The sequence below is a fragment of the Centruroides sculpturatus genome, unplaced genomic scaffold (assembly GCF_000671375.1).
Source record: "Centruroides sculpturatus isolate CEXI.00-Female unplaced genomic scaffold, Cexi_2.0 scaffold14, whole genome shotgun sequence".
Taxonomy (NCBI): domain Eukaryota; kingdom Metazoa; phylum Arthropoda; class Arachnida; order Scorpiones; family Buthidae; genus Centruroides; species Centruroides sculpturatus.
The window spans coordinates 1,329,930-1,348,089 of record NW_019384312.1 but is presented as its reverse complement, the minus strand read 5'-3'; the positions used below and the strand labels follow the sequence as shown (position 1 = coordinate 1,348,089).

Here is an 18,160-nt window from a genome sequence, read left to right as displayed (position 1 = left end):
TAGACTTTGAGTTACACAATACTGTCTGGTCAGATTGCCAAGATGAATTTGATTGTATAATTTATGATTGGGAAGAAGTTCTAAATAATGTTTTTAAGAAATTTAATGCAAATACAGGTATATATGAATATGTAATTATTTTCCTGAAATAATATACACATATTAATTACTGTAAGAAACTGGAAGTACTACTTACAATTAACTTAAAATACATCTAATGTGTTAGATGTATTTTGAGTTAATTATATGGTATACACATAATTGATTTATAAGTATTTAAAATTATGTTGAACTCTAAAAATTTTTTTGGAAATTTATGAAATAAATTTATGTTTATTAATGAATAATAATTTAGTACTCTGTAATTTGTATAAGAAAATTAAATATGATAAGTAACATTTTGTATTATTTTTATTTTATTTTATTTTATAAATGTAAATGATAAAATTTATTTAAGTCATGTCATCGTTCTTTCGACATTCCACTATTTTATATTGGTTTACAATCTTTAATATTGCTTTTAAACTTTCAATGATGATATGATTAATGGCTCAATTGATTTATTGATTTTTATCTGAGTCATTTGTTAACAAAAAACAATCTTATCTCAATTAATATCCTAAGAATATATTTTTAAAAAGTTGATTAAAATTTTTTAAAATCCATATTATTGTAGGAAATTAATTTTTTTCTTCAGATATTGTTTTATTTATAATTATGTTTAAAAAAATTCATTTTTAACAGAATTACAAAAGCTGTTTCTTCATAAATTTACATCTTCTAGATGTTTCATAAAAATACACGTAAAAAGTTTATGTATTTTCTTTAAATAATATATTTTCAATCTTCTTTTTATTTTAAAATTAAATTACAGTAGAAATAATAATAATAATAATTTTAGTTTTATTTTGGTTGCTATGCCTTGACTTGGTCTGGCATAGTACACAGCCACCGGTGTGAACCAAGTATAACTCACAAAACTCAACATAATAATAATAATTGAAATTCATATGATACAATTATTATTTGACTTAAATTTAAAATTATCTTCAAATTTTGTTTATTAATATAATCAAAATAAATACCATGTCAAAACTTAACAAATCACAAAACCACTTGCTTATCAGACATAGCAGAATCTGAAAAAGTGTCTTATAAATTCTGAATTGATTGAACTTTCATTAAATTTAATTTAAAATCATAAAAAATCATTGTCTAAAAATGCTTCTAAGTCAATTCTATTGCAGATGACCAACATATTGCACTAGATACATTTTCCACTTTCTACAATGGCAGGAATTTGCAAGAAAACAATATCTTGTTTTCTTGCAAATTGGCACACGTATTAAATGTAACAAAATATAATACTGCATGTCATATGCTTTTCTCATACCTAGAAGCTTTAAACATGGCTATGTATTATTTGTGATAAATAAGAAATTCATTTGATTTCTCAATTTTTTTTATAATCCTTAACAGGTTTTATTTTTATGAATGGATATTGAGATATTATAATGTTAAATTTGTATAAATTTAAAATTATATTAATTTTTTTTTATAAATTAATGTTTATTAATTATTTACATAAACTTAAATTAAATATATCATATTTATGCTTTTAGGCAAGTGATTGACAACATTCGTGAGAAGTGGAAACAGTTGAAAGGGAGATTAGTATTGGACTGTGTTCGCATTTATTTAAATTGTGCCCGAAAATGGTCCTATTGCGGTGCCAAATTATTTAGTGCCAAGGCATGTAATATTTAGCATATTATAAAATATTTTAAAATTTTATAATTTTAATTATATTATTATTATTGTTATTACTATTTTATTTGAAATTATGAAAAATAATATAAAATTTATACAAATATATTTTGNTTATATAAAAAATTTATTGCAGTTTGTTAGTTACATATATATTTTTAAACTTTACATAAATAATTACAATAACCTCAGATAAAACAAAATGCTGTGATAAAATTCTATTTATATATACTTACTGTAGTCTATTCAAATAAATTTTAATCTCATCATATTAATTTATAATTTATATTACACTACATTTATTATTTAATGTAAACTGAAATAGTTATTTTATTCACTTTCATTGTTCAATGAAGTATTCAAAATTAAAAATAATTAATATCTTATTCTAAAAATTATTTAAATATTGAATGCTTAAACTTAGAAATATAAACATTGACATAAAGTATAATGTTTGAAATGTATAGCATACAATGAATTTCAATAAATCTAAATCAGATTTTAATGTAAAATATTCTGTATCTGAAAGCACAGACATTTGAAGTAAAAAGGTAGTTTCATTAAAAATTGAATGCTTTATTAATGGAATATTACAATCTTAATCTTTCAGCAATGCATTATTACAAATCTAATATCACTAAAGAATTGATTTATAGTTTTTTATGATTACTTATTATTACTGTCTTACTATTTAACAAATATAATAAGTTTTATTTTTTCTGTTCAAAAGTAATATACAATGCTTATCATATATTTAATAATAATTTATGATATTTATCATAAAATAAAATTTAAGAGTAATTATAGTTTTATATAATAGAAATTTTTAAATTGATGTATGACATTTATAATAACCAAAAAACATTTTATGAAAATATAATCAAAAACTAGTGTGTATCTTTTCTATTTATTATATATTATTTTTAAATTTCAATAAAATATGTTAAAATCTTATCCTAATTTTTATTTATATGATGATTATATTTAAGCATCTTTATGTGTTGCAAAATTTATGAATGAAATGTTTTTTACTTTCTATTAAGTATTTATAATAGCACTATTCTCAGCAATAACACATCAATAGTTAACAAGTATAAAATAATAGGCAATTGTTTCAGATTGGTAACAAATACATGCTATGTAGAAAAATACTAATGCCAACAAAATTATTTACATTTGCTATTTAAATAACAGATATTTTTAGATTTTGTAAACTATGTTTAATTTGAATTAATTGAAATATTTATTTGTTGAATATTATTTCATTTGTGAAAAATAAATCTAGCAAAAACATTATACTGAATGTAGCCATTCCACGGATATAACATTCAAAAATGAAGAAACATTCCAAACAAAATATGATGCATTTTGAAATTTACATTATAAATTAAATAACACAACACATTATACAGTTTACAGATGATATATATAGGCCTACTTTTTACATGAGGATGGCCTCTCAAGGCAGCTGAAAATGTTCATAATTTCTATTAAATGTTGCGGGAGTAAGTACGTAAGGTATTTTCTGTATGTCAGTGTCAATTGTAACATTTTAATTTTTTATAACAGATTACAGTTTTAATAATAATACATTTTTGAAATTTGTTTGGCACTTTCCATTACATACAATTGTATGTAATCAAATATATGCTGTACATAAAAACCTTTTTATATTATAATTGATATAATTAAACAATGCATTAATGATAATTTTTTTAACAATATTAAATTCTTGAAAAGCTTAACTTTATAAGATATTTTTATTATTTATTCTGCATATTCATTGCTGTTTTAGTTATTTGATATATTGATTTTTGTTGCCTTAATTGATGAAGGGTGCTTATTCACCATATTTATTCAAATGATTGTTTCTGCTCAATTATGTAACACCTATATTTATATAATTAATTATTTAATCTCAGTTTTAATGAAACAACTACTAATAATTTCTGTTGAAAATTCTGTAGAAAAAAAATTAATATTAAAGCATTTTTTATTGCTTTTCAAGCCTAAAATAATTTACAAAAAAAAATTTTTTAATCTGAAATTAAATTTGTTTCACCATATTTTACAATAAAAGGAATATATTAAAAACTATTAAAAGAAATGAAAAGTATATTGATGAAAGAAAAAAGTAAAAAGTGAATTGCTAAAACAAATTTTAGTTGATATTTTCATTAAATAATAAATATCATTATTTTTATAATAATTTTATAACTTAACTATTGAAAAACATTTGTGTTTGCATTTAAGATTTAAACTTTTAAATTTTTTTTCCTGAAATATATTTAAAATTATTTCTTTTTGAAAAATTATAAAATGCTAATTGAAGTTTCTCTGTACAGATTTACTGATATTTCTTATCATCTAGCTGTCAGTAAACAGTTTTGTATTATTAACTTACAAATGCATTTTAAATTATGAAATAACAAGATGATTTTTTTCACTATTGTGAAAGAAGTATCTTGTTATTTTGTAATATTAATTGGAACATAAAACACATTGAATAATGCATTTTAAATGATTAATTTTTTTATTTGTTTATTAGATATCTCTACCAAAATACAAGTATCCTCGTATAACATGGTAGTTACATTCCTAAAAAGCGCTGTATTAAGTGAATCTGTGCTACTCAAAACAAAGAACTAGTGCAAAGCATGGGTTTACATTCCAGAAGTTAGCAAAAATATACTATTCCCTTTCGTTACTAAGAGAAATATGTTTATTAAAGCAATTGATAATTTATTTTCAATCAATAATTAATTAACTAACAATCACAATTAAAAGTACTGTATTATGCATTAATATTAATTTTAGTTAAATGAGGGAGTTTTCTTTTTACAAAGTATCATTGTTATCTCAGCATTTTTATTGATCTTGATCAGAATTATCAGCAACATTTTCACAATTTTTACATTTATCATAAAAATTTTTATGGATGACAAATTAAAAATATGTTATTAATCGAAAATTTGTTTTAGCGAGTCACATTTGTTCAGTCAAGTACTGAGATACCACCATATTTTGTCTGTCATTTTACAAATGATTGCTTACCTACATTTAAAAAAAGTTTAATAGCACTTATCTAAAAATGTTTAAATAAACTTTACTAAATACAAAGATCTATAAAAGCAATGGCAATGACACTTGGTTGATAGGAAAGTTAGTGTAATTTGTTTCTTCCTAATCCTATTAGTCTTCATTAAAGTAAACCTGACGAAAAGCACAAAATAATTTCAAAATTCTAAAATCCGTGGGCAAATTTGAGACAACACAGATACTTGAATAAAAAAAAAATCAGATAATGAAAAATTACACGTAAAAATTGTGAAAATTTGTACAGAGGATCTCCAAAACCATGTTAGAGTGAAATCATGTAGAAGTACCATGTTGTATGAGGGATGTATCTATATTACAATTTCTTATCAGTAAAAAAGTAGTGCTTATCTTCTGTGTTTGCAGATATTTATAAATGCAAATGGTAACACTTTCAATAGCAACTACATAATGAGTTAAGAAAATTGAAGTACTGCTTATAAAAGACTTACCTGCACTACTCAGATAGCAGACATTAGGAAACAGTCAGTCGTTGGATCATGTAAAGTACTATCAAAATAATACCAATGCACCATAGTTATTCAGGAAAAATTATTTTATCTTTTCTCATCTTCCCTTCCTTTAATTTGTTTTATTAACTCTATATAGTGCAGTGACTGTAAAGTAGTGCTCTGCAACATGTGCAGTGTCACTACACATGTTGCAGAGCACTACTTTTTCTTTAAGTAGACAAAACTGAAACTGATGTTTTTAACAGGAAAATTGCTCTTTCACATATCCTAGAGAACACTTTTACTAGAATTAATCTATTAATGCTAAATGTAGAGAGATGTAATTAAGAAATAGGAATTTCATAATGTATATATATGTATTGTACAATACAATGACAATCTGTTAACCTGGCATCATTTGGACCAAAATAATGCTGTTATAGAATATGCCACTTTATAAGACAATGGATATGTAATCTGTACAAATTTGCCTTTTATGATTGTTTAACACACTATTTCAATTTTTCCAGACTATTCCTACCCTTGGTTTTCTTGAAAGAATGCTCTATTCTTACTTTGTTCTTTGTACACTTATTTCCTATAAATATAGACATACTCTAATTATCAAAGTAATATACTGCAGCTGTTTTCATGATAATTATTGATTCCATGTGTGCTAAATATTTCCACTTCTCATATCAAATGCTTGCAATAATGTCTTTGGAAAAGTCTTTAGAAAAGTCATGCATAAGCTTACTAGTCTTACCTAGCCCAGCATCATGTTGTCTTAGCATTTGTCATCTTTAAAGACAGAATCCACACCAAGAACTGCATGTTTTGGGCACTTTTATACAAAAATTTTAACTGCAGACCTACCCAGTGCACCAATAACTCTCCTCAAGGACAAGCTTGGCATGCAGACTTATTGGATTTGTCAGCATACTGAACACTGGGTTAATGGAATTTCACTGCATATAAGTGTATTTTTCCTTGTAATCTATTGTAATAAAGTCAAAAGATGACTGTTTCATAGGATGTCTGGTGTAAACCAGTCCCACTCACCAATTGACTAATTATTGTAATCTTCATATTGGAAAAAATGGAACAGATGATACAAAATAAAATTAGACAAAGAAACGCCGAAAAATTAGTTTTTATTTGCAAAACATTGTAAAAACTTTCATAATCAATGCTTCAGCATTTAAGGAGGTCCAATTTTATGTGGGACACCTGGTACTATAAATGATTTTTATAAGTGAATAAAAAATAAATAAGTAATTTTATTATTATTATTTATAAGACTTTTTTATCCAATTATTTTGAATATATTAAAAATTTCGTGACATAATAAAACATAAATAACTTCAGATGTAAATGATTTATTAATAAAAAATTCCACTGTACCAAGTTACTAGTAACATCATATAAGTGGTTATTTTTATTGATAAATTGACATTTACATTAAATCTGATGGAATAAAATAATGTACTGTACAGGGTACATTGTTTAAAAATATTAGATATGTTGTAAGACCGATTTTTGTGGCCATGGTTCGCTGATTTATGCCAATTACATTGATTATACAAGTTAACTGAATATTACATTACTACCTTTCAATATAAAATCACTTTAAACTTAATTTACAGTATTTTAATTAAATGTAATTCAAGATGATTTATAATAATAATAATAATTATTATTAATCATCATTTAATAAAATATAAGTATGTTTATATTTAAAATTATTCATATAGGAATATAAAAATTGTCTTGTGTAAAATTGATACCCCTTAATAAAAGTAAATAAATCTTTAATGATGGTTCTGCATACTTTTTGCAATATAATATTAGAAAACTGATTGAAGCAGCTGTCATAGCCACAGTATTTAATGTCTTGGCTTTATGTTCTTCACCCACTTCAAGTAGATAATGAAATCAGATATTGCTGTATAGTGTTTAATTACAGTGGATGGACAGAAAATCAGCATCATTCATATATTTCTATTCATTTTTTTTCAGTAAAGGTTTTCAAAACTGTTTAGATACAAAACTATCTTTTTCATTGTATATTTTCATGGTCAACTTCATCCTTATTATGGAAATATCCTTATTATACTTATAATATTTTTAGGATCATGAATTTTAAGAAAATATACTATATCTTGAAAATACATTTTAAAATCTTTACTTGTTTTGTTGTTAGATGGATTATCTTATCCAAGTGATTTTATTAGTACACTTAAGTAGGCCTAAATCATCTTTATGAGAATATTATAAAGATAAGATTTTATATTCATCACTTTTTGACAAAACTGCTGTGGTATAGTTTCACTCATAGTTTTCTAAATGTTTTTTAAGCATCTGAGACAATAATTTTCATAGATTATAACTTAAAATTACAATATCTAATGAACATTTATTTTGAATGTTGTATATATATGACTTATTTTTCAAATTTTATTCAAAATATGTATTCTCTTACATTACTTTTACCTTAGATAAAAATTAATTCGAAGGTTTATAACTTTATTTAACTCAAAGGTTGTAGGCAGAATCATTTCATGCACTTTTAAGATACCCAGCCAAATGTTTAGAGGCTTTATACAGGTGCAGATAGAGCAGAAACATTAGTAATAAGCCTGTATGAGGCCCGTAAAAAGGCGAGGACGGCCCTTTTTACAGTACCCTTTATCAGTTTTTCATTCAGATATTACATTGTATATACAGTATTTGAAAGTATGTAATTAAATCAGTAAATAAATTTCATTGCTATTATTAAATTTATATGCGAATTTCTCTAGAATATAAACGTCGTCAGTTGTTTTAAAAACGATAATTTTTTGGCAGTAATGAACTCACTCCATCGTCACCGGATATATCTTAAAAAAATTATTCAAAAATTATTTTAATGTACAGTCGACCCCCCTATAACACTATTGATTATTCCGTTTTATATGAATTCCATGTTGTACGAGTCACTTAGATTTTACAAATACGGGTGCCGGGCTGTGAACGGCTCAAGTATTTGTAAAATCTAAGTGACTCGTACAACATGGAATTCATATAAAACGGAATAATCAACAGTGTTACAAGTGGGTCGACTGTATTTTTAATTTAAAATTAAGTTCAACTGATAGAAAAGTTAAATCTTGAAATAAGGAAAAAGTTTTGTCCAACGATTTTTTTTTTAATTTTTTTATCGTGAATTTACTAATTTTTCCATTTGTGTGAAAGAATTTTGAATATTTGGGAACGAAACTTCAGATTTTAATACTTTGTAAGTTTATGGATCATTTATTGTGTGCCTAAACTTTTCGATTGGCGGGTCAAATTGAGCGTAAGTGCCGCGAGACAGATTTGGCATCATAGTTTGAGCACTACTCGTGTATAGATTGTATATACTATTATAATATACATAACATTTTAGATGTTTTATAAGTTAAATATATATATATATATCTTTATGTACATAATGTTTTTATTATACAATTTGTTTTTATTATACAATTTCCCTGACCAGTGGGTGTCACTTCATCGTTTTCTTTGATTTGTAAGGATGGTAGAAGGAAGGAAACTCTCAATATATATTAGAAAAGAGGAAATTCCGAGATTTACCAATGATAGCTTCTGCGTGCAAATACGTCGCAAGAGACTCGTGTCCGTTTTAGTAAATGGATGAATGTGCATTAGCTAACTAGATATTTAATGTTAAGAGGGTTTCAACAGCCTTCGAACAATAACAGCAGCTTCTGCGGTGGCACTTTTTCCCCCTTACCGGCTTAACCCGGGAGTTAAATAGCTAATCATCGAATGAAGTTCATAAATGAACGTGTGGGAGAGTGTAGAGACCCACGCCGACGCCTCCGCTCCTAAAGGAAAATATCTGTAACGATACGCGTTGTGGGCGTTCGGAAACAATGTCTAATACCAAAAGCGCGGATTTCTTGCGGTGAAAGGAGTTAAGAGACTTTATAGTAAACGATCGCGTGACTGCCTTTGCGCGTTGTCATGGCGACGGGGTTGGCCATCATTTCGCTTTTTTTCTTTTTTTTCTTTTTCGTTCGGTGAGAAGCGCAGCAGGTGGAAACGTTGCCCGAAGATTCGATCTTTAGACAACACTCGAATAAATCGCCGTTTGAATTTCATTCGCCACGAATTAATGGTAGCAATTATATAACGCGAAATATCCATAACTCATTTTCTGCTCCAATTTACGTCGAGGGGGGAAAGTATCGATAACGTACGGGAAACCTTATCTAAACGTCGCGTGGCTCCATCTGGCGTCGAAATTATCCGTCGCCGTGTTTGCTTCCTTTATTTTCATCGCCATGACGACAGCGAAGGGAGAGATGGGGGGTAGAAATGTTTCTCAGTTTTTAAATTTCTTGGCAAAACACATTTCGGCTTTATGCCTTTCGGAAATCGAAATTCATATTATTTGTAGTCGCCGGAAAAAAAAATCTGCACGGCGTTTAAAACGTGTAGGAGCGTTATCGTTCGAAAATTGCTCTCTTCTGCTCCCCTCTTCGTCGTCGCGTATGCACCAAACTGGCTAAAAGCCCGTAGATATCTTCCGAATAGCATAGCGCCGACAGCTATATGTTAATAAACCACTCCCGGCTCTAATTACTCGTAATCTCACTCGAGAACGATGGTTATGCCGCTTTTACTCCCACCCCTTCTCTCGTTCTCCTTAAATCTCCAAGTTCAACACCTATGTGACATTAGGGTGCAACTATGCAGGCGCAAGCGAGCGAGAAGAGGCGAGACGCGATAAACATCAAACCCTGCGAGAAGCAGAAATTCGCTCTCGCCAGCGAGATTTCTCTCTTTTCGCTTGTGCACGGTTTTCCTTTGCGAGAACTATATCGCTCGCTACTAAATTCGCGTCTGCATAGTCGCAGACTTACTATAACGTCACATTTTCATTCCGCACTGGTGTTAGTAGGTTACGATAGCAAGGAAAATGTGCACGAGCGAGAAGCGAGAAATCTCTCTGGCGTGAGCGAATTTCTGCTTCTCGCGCATATCTGTCAGGGTTTGATATTTATCGCGTCTGCATAGTCGCACCCTAAGTGGTAGACACTTGGTCGTAATGCCGGGTCACGACGACAGATGGCGCTTGGATGTTTCATAGGAAACGGCGATTTTAATAGAAAATAAAAAAGGGGAGAAAAAAGGGGCCAAATCAGGCTCGTTTCTACATTCTCCAGTATTGTAAATAGGGCATTATACAGGAGAAAATAGAAGCCTTTAACATCTTAATTATCGGGTTATTGTAACTATCGACTTAATGATGGCGCGTATATTAAAAATTTTGGACTGTATCCAAACTCGAGCGGATACGGCTTAATTTTGACTGGCATTCGTACGTAGTAAACTTAAGTTTCTTTTTTTCACGTACAATATTTTTTACGATATTTTCTTTTTTTTTTTATTTCCTCAGCTGAAATCCGGAGATCAGGCGATGATCTGGTTGGCTGTGGTAGAAGATAGCATAGTTCTACTCGATTACGTAACTATGGTAAGACATCCTGACTTTCTTATTGTAAAATGTCGGCTAGTTTTAATAGTAATCATTGGTTGTCTTTCTTCTCGCCACCGGGACGAATATCGAATTCCTCCTGCTCGTGTGACCGGCTGGCGATCACCTGTTCGATACTCCCCTTCTGGGTCGGCCGTGGTTTCGTCTCCGTTCGCCGTTGTTATGGCAACGGACACTGACATCTCCCATCCAGTCCGGAAATTGAAGCGATCTACCAAGGCGTCTCGTTTCTTAGCCTATACCTTACCCCTTTAATCTCTAGTCTATCTTACTGGAAAACGTTCTTTTTTACAATAATTTTCTTAGTCCCGTTAGCCTTCTTAACTTCCTTATTTTCTATTACAACTCCACTTTACGTTTCTTCTTTCTGATCCGATTAAATACTTTCTACAAACGTGATTTTCTACGAAATTAGAGCATTGTCGGTGTTGGAGGTCGTCTTTGTTTATGTCTCTCTCTCTCTCTCTCTCTCTCTTTTTTCTCTCTTATTGCTCTAACTTGTGATAAAAGAAGGCTGTTGCCTTACATCATAAAGATATTAAAATCCACGGCTCGTCGTTTTGCTTCTTCCCATCGGACCTGTTGACGCGTGACCGTTTACATCAATTCTTCTCCACCCCTTTTGAACTTTCCCGCCGTTGGAGGGGCAACGACCTGTTGGAAATGGGTGGACCGGAACAGATTTTTAATGTACACTTAGTACACATATATTGTAGGCCAACACATACGCGTCGAAAAGTTTCGATTTTCGATCGATTTTAATGCTGTTTTACCCACCTCCTTTGCAGCAACCTCTCGTACGCTATTTGTATTCCGGAGTCATGACTTTCGGAGGATGCAGGGACGACTTCATGCTAGTCATCAGTTCGTCGGATGGAGAAACGGGACACAACACGGAGAGGCTACTCTTCTCCATGTCCAAACCTAAGGTAAGATTAACGACACGAAAATATACGTTTTAAATGGGATGATTAGAAAAATAAAATAAAATAAAAAACAAGAGGAGATGAAAATTTGATAATAAATCGAATTGCGACGATCCTCAATTAAAATAAAGTTTATTAGAAATGGGAAGATAAAATCTGCATTTTTTTTTTTACGTCTACTGCTAGGGTCGCTTTCAAGGACGGCAGAAAATGTCACCAGGTAAAGAATGGGTGTTTACTTTGGGGACGATAAATATTCCGCGTATCGTGGATGCCGAGGAATGCCCCACTCGACTGTCGAGTCGCTCGAGAGGTCAGCGGTTAAATTGCTTTCAGATTTATAAAGGGATGTAACGTCTTACCCACCTCCTCCCGTCACCCTTTTTGTATCCGTCGGGTAGTTATTACCGGACGCGAAAACGATCTGATAATGGGGGGAACTTTTGGTACCTGTTGACGTAAACTAGGTGGCGTTTCGGATTTACCACCAGTCCAAGCTATTCCGCAAATACTTTATGATCGATTATGAATAGATAACGGTCTTCCGGATTGTTTTCTGTCATTGGAGAAACTATAAATTAAAGTCGATTTATATACATTAAACGGGTTTTGCCAACGAGACGTGCATAAAATAGGTTTACTTATGCGTGGATAAATTGAAAATCGATAGTCACGTCCCTAGCCGTATTATCCGGTACGTTCTGGATTCTGTGCATCAGAGAGGAGACAGAGAGAAAGATATGCCGTGTTTAGCACGTAGCATTGCATACCCTTGACCTGTATTCTGATGAATGTTAGCACCTGCCGTTTTGCAGGGGGCCTCACTTCTTCCTTGCCGGTACCTCTTTGTGTCCCGAAAACTTGGTAGTTAGGCGTTTTTTTTTTTTTTTTTTTTTCATTACCTTCTCCCTAGCATCATTTTACTTCTAGAATATGGCTTTTATATAGGACATTTATGGGAAATAAAACTTTCGCTTTATTTCTGGTTTACAATAGCCCCGAATGAAAAGTAAAGACTTTCTTGGACGGAAAAAAAATTAAATTTTATAATAAATTTACAGGATAATGCGGAATTTTTTCATTAGATGTGGCCACTAGTTGCTGTCATTTCAGATTTCCAATCCGATCATATTGACGCGTCGTCGTTCAGTGTGACAGTGAGTCAGGAACGGGACTCTCATCAAACGAGGGGGAGGGGATGTATAACGAGCACGTGGCTAGTGAGTCAATCTGTCGACGTGATTCATCTGGCTAACAGAGTGGAAAGTTCAAGCTAGCCAATTCTTGATTATGCAACATCTGCTTCTTTTTAGTTGTACAAATCGCATCGATTCGGCAGGGATCGACTTTGGGTGTTCGAATTTTGGCAGTTTAGCTCGATAGGAATGTTTTATCGTCTTCTTAGTGATTGTCGATTCGATTTAGAAAGTAGACATCTCTTTAGTTCATCGAGAGTTAAAATGAAGTAGTAGGTCGGTGACGTCAGCTCGCTTCTTGTCAATCGATGTCTGATGGTTGCGTCTCCCTTTGTCCTCCTCGTTTCTCTCCATCCCATCTGCCGATCCTCTACCAGACACTAAAAAGAGTTGATTGAAAAGTCAACTAATTTGTTTCTCAAAATCACGATGATTTTTTTTTCTATTAATGAAGTCATCGATGGATGATCGCCTTATACTCTCCTCTTCGGAATGACGAGGGATGTGATTTTAAACTATCTGCAGGATTTATTTCGAATCACGTACAGATTAGAGGAGAGTGGAATTTTTACTCTTGTTTATCTATTTATTTATTTATGAAGAATATTCTGGGAATTTTGTCCTGCTAGAGTTGAAGGAGATACTGAAAGTTATGTTAAATCTACTTTATGCGCTACTATGTTTAAGGGGCCAGAGAAAAAGTCATCATTTTGTTTCTGGGGTGAACAGCATCCCTTCGGGATATTAAGAATGAGAAACAAGGTCGCGAGTGCAGTTCCTGAGGCACCGGTTGGGTACTGCTGCGCTGTTAGCCTAAAAGGACCCACCTGTCTCTTGCTTGCCGTCTTCCCATCTGGATTATTCGTTACGTGTCCGCCGACCACGTGACTTGTCGACCACGTGCCTTCGCCGGAAAGCGGAACGGCTCCGTCGACCTTTGACCTTTGATTCGAATCATTTTCTAGTTCGATCGGAAAGGAAGGCGGGGAAGAAGCAGAAAAAGTGCGACGGCGGGAGATACTCGATCACGTGCTCTCGATACGACCAATGGTACGTTCGATCTTCTCGGTTCGTTGACACGGAGGGTTTTCTCTCCGTCGTCATGGCAACAGAATCCACGTGGCGAAAGCGTGGATGTTTATCGCCCCTGCTGCATTTTGCTCTTTCTCTCTCTCCCTCTGTCGGAGGAACAGACGTCTCGTTTGTAGACGGGAATTTTTCTTTTTTCTTTTCCTAATTTTCTTCCTTCCTTCCTTCCTTTTCGGATATTAGAAGGAAAAAATGGCATTTCGGTTGCAAAATTGATCGATGAATAGGAGACGTCCGGACACATTAGTCGCGTGTGGTATTTACTAATTAGCAGGAAGTTAATTGATCGTTAGGAATGGAAAAGAAAAGTTGTGGTTATTAGACGTTTCTTTTTCAGATCCTAGAGATGACGCTGTTAATCGCTGATTACATGAACGCCCTAGGGCGACCTGCTCTAGTGCCTCCATCCCCTCAAGTCAGTACCTTAAGCAGGTTGGAGAAGATTCGAGCGAAGATCAGGGCCAGCAACACTCTACCGTCGTGTGGAACAGCTGTAGATTCGCCCGATATCGTCAAGATGGCGGCCGAGGCCGATTCCCGATTGCTTCATCGGAGCGAATCTTGCAAGAAACGAGGTGGAAGCGATTCCACGTGACTGTACAGATTCCCGATCCTGTTTTATTTTGAAAAAAGGATCTGATATTTTCCTATATTAATAATGTAAATAATCTTTTTTATCCTTCCTTCCGGATGCCACGGTTCCTCCGAAATGTGGAATTAAGCGGTGAAAAGTGAGAGGACTCTAGTCCTTAACTCCCAACGTCTTCGTCTGAGGTGTAAAAAGTGAGGGAAAGTAAAAAAAAACATCCCACGGAACTTTTTGTTTTTTAATGCGCACCCAAATCATCGAGACGAAGAATCTATTTTTGCATTTCCTTCAGTTCGTTTCTTTCATGTAAAACTTTAATATAATGTACGTGATCCGTATATATATGTGTGAGTGTGTGTGTGCATGTGCGTGTATGTATGTGTGTATGCGTATGTATGTGTGTGTGTGTTTGTCTGTGCGCGGTTGTGCTATTGATAATAAAAGAAAAGATCACTTTTGTCTAGTCTCTTTCATCTTGTCCTTTTCTCGTTTAACAATCACAAGAATTTTTCTTTTACAATTCGAATCGTAGATCGAATCCAATTAATTCTATTCTTCCGTGGATAACCCGGCGCAGTTTATTATCCGATCATTAGGCGTTCGATAGTCATAAATGTCTTTTCTCAACGAAATTATTATGAACAAAATCTAGATTTTGTCAGGCGTTGTTTTGTAATATCTCCGCAGACATTTCATACAATTATCGACTGGGCTAAAAGGAGAACATCTTCAACTCAAGGCCAAGTTAGATCGAGATTCTGCAGAAGACCCATCATCAATCTATTTTATATCAGTAACAGAACAGTAGGAGAAAAAAAAAACTCCAACGGTAGAATACATTAAAGATCGAAGTTAACAGCCGTATTGCAGAGAAATAAACTTTTATTTTTCATCTTTTGTCTATAATTAATAGAAATTCCTTTTATGTATAACATTCGTAGTCTAAATATTCTTAGTGACAAAGAAAACGTATACAAAATTATTTTCTAAGCATTTTTCGAATCGTGCACGAACGAGAGTTACAGTGCTTCCTTCGATAGCATCATCATCATTAAGGAAGTCAAGGCTATTGAAGGATGATCTTTATCGACAATTTAATGAATAGGTTTGGAAGAACGCTAAATGATAGCTCTCATCAACTTATAACAAGGTGCTCACATACACATAAACATCGTGTAACTCGATTTACAAACACTACAAGAAAAACCATTATAATTCCTTTCTTACCCTTAAAAATGAGTAAATTTTGAATAGAAAATAGCATTATTAACATTTAAACATCCCCGATTAGTACCTAAATAATATAGTTACACACATAAATAATTGATTCGTTTATACTTGTATAAATATAATATAATACTTCGTTTATCGAATCATCGCGGTCGATTATTAAAACGAACCTCTCTCTCTCTCTCTTCTAAGTTTTGTAATCAGAGAATTGTCATTACAGAACTACTAAGTGTACGCCGAGAATTAACTTTCTCTTTTGTTTGTCTATGGGTTTTGATTCTGCAATGATATTAAATGTACGATTCGGATGAGTTTGCACATCCATTCGACCTTCCCCTGGTGAAGCAATGGTTATACTTCAAAAAAGAAAAAAAAATAGGCCAACATTATTATATCGTACCTATACGTTTTCTATCTACTTAACCGTAAACGTGAACGGATAGCAATATTAATGAAGTAAAAGCGAGCGTGAATGTTTCTCCCGTATCACGTGATTAAAAAGTAATCGATTATTCTATTTATGGGTCGATCGTTACGTCAAAAATCTATTTTTTCTCCCTTTCTATTCTACTGCATTATATTCATTGACCCTAGCATTTAGAAATGGGGATGTCGGAGCAGAGAGAGAGAGAGCGCGAGTAAAAATCCACCCAGGACTTATTTTCCTATCGATTAACAGAACTTTTTACTCTTTCTAGTAGGCAGTCCGGTTCACACCTCGTAATCTCTTTCACCGCAAGGACGCTGTGACAAACCAATTAAAGCAATTAAGTCGTAGAAGTAACGGACCTTAACGATGTCCCCGATACCCTCCATTCACTACATACCTTGTTCCAGTCACCTGAATGCTCAGTATTTAAGCTACCGTTCGTGTTAAGAAACAGGACTTTGTTATTATTGTTAAACATTCCTAAAGGCATTTCGAACTGGATTGAGATGCTTTTAAAACATTCATTTACCTCTAAGCATACGTTACGATTTCATTTAAATCCATTCAGCGAGAAGAAGAAAACTTTATCTATTAACTAAAAATTCTTACCTCGAGAATTTTGAATATTTAAACACGAATCTTCTAACAAAANTATTAAATTATAGATTTAATGTCAAATTTTCTTCTTACACGAAACAAACTATAAAATAATTTAATATTTACCTTTTTATTTTTTTTCTTTATGGTAATTATCATGTTTTCACCAGAAGAAACTGCATGAAAAACTTTTATTCTCTCATTCTTCAATTCAGCCTAATAAGCATATTTCATTTTAAAATTTGTTAAAATTATCAAACCAGAAAAAGTTTGTTTGCAAATAATTTCTATACTAATTTAATATTATACATTCAATTACAAATTGGAATGTATAATATTAAATAATGTAAATATAAATTATATTTACATGATAATGTAAATATAATTTATATTTACATTATTTGTTATAAAAGTTTGATTTTAATCTATCAATAACTTTTTTGTGCATGTAAACTAAATATATAATATATGGGCAATAAATATATATGTAATGATATTGATTAATTTTCATCTTTTCAATTGTAAAGTCTTACATTAATTCTGTATAACTATATAAAAAGAATTTCATTCAATTAAAAAAATACTTAATTATTACTTACAGTATGCTTAATATGTTTAAAGGTGGGAAACCCAAGAGTATACACATCTTTGTTTGTATTTGCCAATAAACCTTTCTTAATTTTTTCAACCGGTAACCTAAAATGATTTCCATCTATTTCCACACAACTACAAAAATAAAATAAATAAATTTATATGAATTAAATTACGTATCGGCTGAGAGTTGAACGTGTTTTTTTTTTATGTTAATTCGTGCTTAGCATTTTGTGTAAATGGTTAGTCATGTATGCCAGTCACTCCAACAACGGTAATAAAGTGACGTAGATTTATTGACAATTACGCTAATTAGCATATTCTAAATTACCTTAATACATCTTTTTACGTGGGACCCGAAACGAAATCCTCGACGTCATAAATCTCAATTAATTATACACCAGTAAATTTGCATCTGCAGACAAATATGTTTTATGTAGTGCAAAATTATCTATACGAAGAAATTAGTTTTATATAAAATAAAGTGTCATCATTTATACATAAAACTAATATTTATAATATTAAAAATAATACCACGGAGTGGGTAGTTAATATTTAAAAAGGATAAACACTAGACGATAACATTGTAACGACTTAAAGGCAATTATGATTTAATAGAGGATATTATCGATTAAATATAGTAAATATAACG

At 31.4% G+C, this 18,160-nt stretch overlaps 1 protein-coding gene across 1 annotated transcript in view; it reads left to right on the top strand.

Moving 5' to 3' along the window:
- Positions 1-14,666, top strand: part of LOC111621887 (uncharacterized protein CG43867-like) — a 243,537-nt gene extending 228,871 nt beyond the window's left edge. Inside the window, exons 34-37 of the mRNA XM_023364145.1 lie at positions 1,603-1,752; positions 10,762-10,839; positions 11,649-11,789; positions 14,409-14,666. Coding sequence (XP_023219913.1) covers positions 1,603-1,752; positions 10,762-10,839; positions 11,649-11,789; positions 14,409-14,666 — 627 coding nt within the window. The remainder of the gene's footprint in view (positions 1-1,602; positions 1,753-10,761; positions 10,840-11,648; positions 11,790-14,408) is intronic.
- The last annotated feature ends 3,494 nt before the right edge of the window (positions 14,667-18,160 follow it).